General features: G+C 63.7%; 1 protein-coding gene across 1 annotated transcript in view; it reads right to left on the bottom strand.

Annotated features, from left to right (window-relative positions):
- Window positions 1-2022: 2022 nt before the first annotated feature.
- The window catches only part of THBS3 (thrombospondin 3), a 41997-nt gene continuing 38019 nt past the window's right edge, over window positions 2023-6000 (bottom strand). The window contains exons 19-24 of the mRNA XM_038768488.1: window positions 4634-4812; window positions 4455-4503; window positions 4140-4336; window positions 3841-4013; window positions 2529-2668; window positions 2023-2407 (exon numbers count right to left, since the gene is read on the bottom strand). Of these exons, the coding sequence (XP_038624416.1) occupies window positions 2349-2407; window positions 2529-2668; window positions 3841-4013; window positions 4140-4336; window positions 4455-4503; window positions 4634-4812 (797 nt within the window). The 3' untranslated portion in view covers window positions 2023-2348. The remainder of the gene's footprint in view (window positions 2408-2528; window positions 2669-3840; window positions 4014-4139; window positions 4337-4454; window positions 4504-4633; window positions 4813-6000) is intronic.

Raw genomic sequence — 6000 nt, 5'->3', positions numbered from 1 at the left:
CGGGCAAACATGTGGACAGGTGTCAAGTCGTCAGAACAAATAGAATTAAAGTTAAAGGTGCAAAGCTCCCCACAGCACCTGTATATATGTATATATGTTTGTACATATTTATTATTCTATTTATTTATTTATTTTACTTGTACATATCTATTCTATTTATTTTATTTTGTTAGTGTGTTTGGTTTTGTTCTCTGTCTCCCCCTTCTAGACTGTGAGCCCACTGTTGGGTAGGGACCGTCTCTAGATGTTGCCAACTTGTACTTCCTAAGTGCTTAGTACAGTGCTCTGCACAAAGTAAGCGCTCAATAAATACGATTGATTGATTGATTGGGGAGGTTACAAGGTGATCAGGTTGTCCGGGGGAGGGGGGGGGGGGGCGGCCCAGTCTTCATCCCCATTTGACAGATGAGGGAACTGAGGGAACTGAGGGAACTAACCCATCTTACCTCCTTCCCTTCCCCACAGCACCTGTATATATGTATATATGTTTGTACATATTTATTACTCTATTCATTTATTTTACTTGTCCATATCTATTCTATTTATTTTATTTTGTTAGTATGTTTTGGTTTTGTTCTCTGTCTCCCCCTTTTAGACTGTGAGCCCACTGTTGGGTAGGGACCGTCTCTAGATGTTGCCAACTTGTACTTCCCAAGTGCTTAGTCTAGTGCTCTGCACACAGTAAGCGCTCAATAAATACGATTGATTGATTGGGGAGGTTACAAGCTGATCAGGTTGCCCCGGGGGTGGGGTGGGGCTCCCAGTCTTCATCCCCATTTGACAGATGAGGAAACTGAGGCCCAGAGAAGTGAAGTGGCTCACCCAAAGTCACATTCATTCGATCGTATTTATTGAGCGCTTACTGTGTGCGGAGCACTGGACTAAGCGCTTGGGAAGGACAAGTTGGCACCATAGAGAGACGGTCCCAACGGGGAGCTGACAAGTGGCGGAGTCGGGATTTGAACCCATGACCTCTGACTCCAAAGCCCGGGCTCTTTCCACTGGGCCACGCTGCTTCTCAGGGTTAGGGTCAGGGGTCAGGGGTCAGGGGTCAGGGCTCCCTCCGCCCTCCTTCTCCGCGCCCCGAGATGACGCCCCCTGGCGGCCCCGCGCGGCCCTGCGGAGCCCGGGGGCGTCCAGCAGAGGGCGCTGCGCAGACCCCCCCCCCCTCACCCCCGCGGCCCCTTTAAGAAGAAGAGGCGGGCGCGCGCGCAGGCGCGCGCTGGGATGGTGTCCAGGAGGGGGGCGTGTCCTCCGGCGGAGCCAATGGGAAGAGCGGGCGGTGCCCACCCCCGATGACGTCACGGGTCCGGGTTGGGTCGGGGCCCGATTGGAAGAAAGGGGGGCAGCATTCCGTCCACCCTCCACTCCACCCCCCGCGCGCGGTACCACCCCCCGCCCGTTGCCTAGCGACGGCCATTCAGGCCCGTTACTGGGAGACGCGTCGCCATGGCGACGGCTCCGCGCCGCGCCGGCCGGGCTACTTAAAGGGGGAGGCGGCGGCCGCATCCCGGCGTCGGAGCGCGGGCGCCCGGGACCCCGCAGGGCCCCCGGAACCTGCCCCCCACCCGCAAAACACACTCTTACACTCAATCAATCGTATTTATCAATCATCCCGGTCCCTCCCCGTGGGGGCTTTGGGGAGCGGGGGGCCCCGGGCGGGCGGGAGGGACGGGACGGGGCGCAGTGTTGTTCTAAGGCCGCCAATATTGCACTCGTCCCGGCCTCCGGCCCCCCCGGCCTGCCGCGACCCGCTCCCCGTTTTCCCCCCCGAAACTGTCCCCCGAGATGCCTCGCTCTCGAGAGTCGCAGTGAGTACCGGGCGGTGGGGGCGGGAGGAGACGGGACCCCCCCCCCCACCTCCTTCATCCCACTCCCTCCTTCACCCCCTTTTACGCCACACCCTCTTGGAAGTTGCCCCCTCTTGGCCCTGGTCGCCCCCTCCTCAAGGGCTTCCAACCCCCCCAGTACCTCCCTTACTTCTCGGCCGCCTCCATCCTTCGGAAACAGCAGCCACATGGATTAGAAAACGGGAACTTTATAGCCACCGCGTGGCACAACTTTTGTGTGTGTGTGTGTGTGTGTGTGTGTGTATGCACGCGCGCCCTGGGGTTGGGGAGGGGTCCTCCCTTCCCCCCCTTTCCCGCCGCCCCCGAGGAGGGGGGCGGAAAGGGACCCAGGCTTCGGGGAGGAGGGGGAGCGAAGCCTCGACCCCGAGGCGGCCGAGTTCAGCCTCCCGGGCGGGTCCGGGCCCGGTCCCGGTCCCGAGGGGCCGGGGGCTGGAGTCTCTGTCGTCCCCGGGGGTGGGGGGTCGTCACGCCCACCGCCGGCGCCCCGCTTGGGCCGCCTCACCCCCGGCCCTGCAGCAGCTGGCGGCGGAACGGCTCGAAGTCCTCGGGCACCGTGTCTGGGGGAGGGGGAGGGATGGAGAGGAGGGGTCAGGCGGGGAGGGGGATGGATGGAGAGGGGTCAGGCGGGGGCCGGGAGCGCCAACCCCCTCCCCCCGCCGTCCGTCCCGGGCCCCTCACCGTTGCAGCGGTACCGCAGGTAGGACCAGATAATGTTCTCTTGGGAGAAGCAGAAGACCCCGAGGCGTCCCCCCCGCATGGACGTGTCGATGACCACCCCGGAGTCCGCCACCAGCTGCGGCCCCTCGTACAGCTTCACTCTGCTCACGGTCCGGGGGGGAGGGGAGGGAAGGGAGGACCCCCGTCACTCCCAAGACCCCCCTCCCCTCCCCCCCCACCCCCGGCCTGGTCTCCATCCCCTTTGTCCGGCTCCGGGGCTGCGGAAAGCCCGGGCCGTTGCCATGGCGACGGGGACAATAAGCGCGGGGGGCGAGGCGCCAGCTTCCCAGGCTCCGGCCGCCCACCGCCCACTTCGGCCAACTTAAAGGGCCAGCGGCCCCTCCGCCCCCCCCATCCCCGCCCTCCCTCTTCAAAGGATCAAACACCTCCCCCCGACTCTTCTTGATGATGATGATGATATTTGTTAAGCGCTTACTATGTGCAAAGCCACTGTGTGACTTTGGGCAAGCCACCAAACTTCTCTGGGCCTCAGTGACCTCATTTGGAAAATGAGGGTGAAGACTGTGAGCCCCATGTGGGACAACCCCGATTACCTTGCATCCCCCCAGCACTTAGAACAGTGCTTGGCACACAGTAAGCGCTTAATAATTACCAAAAATTATCATTATTAATTACTCTAAGCACTGGGCGGGGGGGATACAAGGTGATCGGGTTGTCCCACGTGGGGCTCCCAGTCTTCGTCCCCATTTTACAGAGGAGGGAACTGAAGCCCAGAGAAGTGAAGTGACTTGCCCAAAGTCACCCAGCTGACAAGCGGCGGAGCTGGGATTAGAACCCATGACCTCTGACTCCCAAGCCCGGGCTCTTACCACTGAGCCACACTGTTCCTTAAAAGGTCCGGTCCTGCCTTGCCTTTCCCCACAGCTCTCCCCTCTCCCCACCTCCCGACCCTTGTCAATGGGCCGCCCCCGGAGCCGCCCCGTAGTGTCTTGTCAGAGAAGCAGTGTGGCTCAGTGGAAAGAGCCCGGGCGTCGGAGTCAGAGGTCGTGGGTTCTAATCCCACCTCTCCCACTTGTCAGCTGGGTGACTTTGGGCAAGTCACTTAACTTCACTGGGCCTCAGTTCCCTCCTCTGCAAAATGGGGATGAAAACTGTGAGCCCCACGTGGGACAACCTTGATCACCTTGTATTCCCTCCCAGCGGTTAGAACATTGTTTGGCACACAGTAAGCGCTTACCAAATACCATCATCTTAAGGGGACTGCGCTCCTAGCGTCCCTCCTGGGGGCTGGGGTCAGGGGTCATGCCCTCACCGGATGTAGCCGACCTGGGGCCGATGCAGAAGCTGCCAGCGGTAGGAGGTTTTGTCCTGCCAGCCCACGTTGCGCGGGTCCTTCCAGAGCAGGCGCACGTGGTCGGGCGTGTGGCCCGTGTGCCACAGCGCGTTGCGGAGGTACTGGCCCGGCCCGGCCTCCGACTTCACCGCCTGCACCGGGGCGGGGAAGGGGGAGAGGGTCAGCCCCGTGGGGCGGGGGGGCCGAGGGGGGATCCCGGGAGGGGACCTGGGTCGGTGGGAGGGAGGGGGCCCGCGGGTCCGGCGCGGGGCGGCTACCTTGAGCTGCAGGCCGGGCTCCGCCACGGCGCGGAAGGGGGTGGCCTGCCAGTAGATCTGCTCCGTCTGCTTCCACATCACCACGTAGAAGCGGCCGCTGTCCTGATAGCTGAAGATGAAGCCGGCGTAGTCGTCGTCGGTCACCGTGTTCACGTGGAACGTGCCCTCGAAGTCCACGCCGTTGAAGGCCGTGTACCCTGCGGGGGTGGGGGAGGAGGTGGAGATGGGGAGGATGGGGTCCCTGCCTTTCTCCCCCTTGGCCTCCCCCTCCCTTCCCCAAACCCCCCACCTCCACCTCCCCGCCTCCCCACATACCCACAGCCAGGCCGGGGTCACTGTTCATCGTCTGGACAATCTCCATGCCCTAAGGTTGGGAGGAGACGGACAGGGTCGGCCTCGGCAGCGGGACCATCCGCCCCACCGGGGAAAGGTGGGGAGGAGCCCGTTGTGTGCTGTGGGGGGTCGACCCGGGCATGCGCCCCCACCCCCGTTACCTGGTTGAGGACCACCCAGTTGGGGTCGATCTGGGCATCCCCCTCGGGGTCCAGCACGACCGTCTGGTAGGCCCGGAAGTCGGTGAGGGTCACCTCGGCGCTCTCTGGGCAGACGTCCAGCGGGTCGGCCACCGTGTCGTTGTCGAAGTCGTCCTCGCACACGTCGCCCACCCCGTTAGCTGGAGGAGGCGGGGGATGGAGGCTCGGACCCCATCCCCCCTGCCCCAATTCTGCTTCCATCCCGCCAACCTCGTGTCCTGTCCCTGTCAGTCACATCTGTCTCCCTGGCAACCGCAGACCCGCCCCCTCCGTGAGAGCTGTTTCCCCGGCAACCACGGCCCCGCCCCTTCCGGTCACGGCTCCGCCCCTGCTTGCCACAGCTCCTCCCCCTGCCAGTCAGCTGTCTCCCTGGCAACCACGGCCACGCCCCCTTCAGGTGCGAGCCCCGCCCCTTCCGGTCATGGGCCCGCCCCTGTCAGTCACAGCTCCTCTCCGTGAGAGCTGTTACCCCGGTAACCACTGTCCCGCCCCTTCAGGTGCTAGCCCCGCCCCTTCCGGTTATGGCTCCGCCCCTGTCAGTCACAGCTCCTCCCCCCACGCCCCTCCAGCCAGTTCTGCCTCCTCCTAGCCAAAATCAGGTCCTGTCCCTGTCAGTCACAGCTGTCTCCCCGGCAACCACAGCTCCGCCCCCTCCAGGTGAGAACCCCGCCCCTTCCGGTCACGAGCCCACCCCTGTCAGTCACAGCTCCTCCCCGCCCCCTCCGTGAGAGATGTTTCCCCGGCAACCACGGCCACGCCCCCTTCATGTGATAGCCACGCCTCTTCCGGTCACAGCCCCTCCCCCGCCCCCTCCAGCCAGGGCTGCCTCTTTCCCGCCAACCTCGGGCCACGTCCCTGTCAGTCACAGCTGTTTTCCCGGCAACCACGGTCCCGCCCCTTCCGGTCATGGGCCCTCCCCTGTCAGTCACAGCTCCTCCCCCGCCAACGTTGGGCTTCGCCCATGTCAGTCACACCTGTTTCCCTGGCAACCACGGCCCCACCCCCATTGGTGTGCTAGCCATGCCCCTTCCCGGTCATGACTCCGCCCCTGTCAGTCACAGCTCCTCCTCCCGCCCCCTCCAGCCTCGCTGCCTCCTTCCCTGCAACCTCGGGCCCCATCCCTCTCTGTCACACCTGTCTCCCTGGCAACCACGGCCCCGCCCCCTTCAGGTGCGAACCCCGTGCCCTTCCGGTCATGGGCCCGCCCTCTCCGTGAGAGCTGTTTCCCCGACAACCACTGCCCCGCCCCTTCAGGTGCTAACCACGCCCATTTCGGTCACAGCCCCCGCCCCCCCCCCCCCCCCCCCCCCCCGCCAGCCTCGGGCCCT

Source organism: Tachyglossus aculeatus, chromosome Y4 (assembly GCF_015852505.1).
Source record: "Tachyglossus aculeatus isolate mTacAcu1 chromosome Y4, mTacAcu1.pri, whole genome shotgun sequence".
Classification (NCBI taxonomy): domain Eukaryota; kingdom Metazoa; phylum Chordata; class Mammalia; order Monotremata; family Tachyglossidae; genus Tachyglossus; species Tachyglossus aculeatus.
This window is presented reverse-complemented; position numbering and strand designations above follow the sequence as displayed.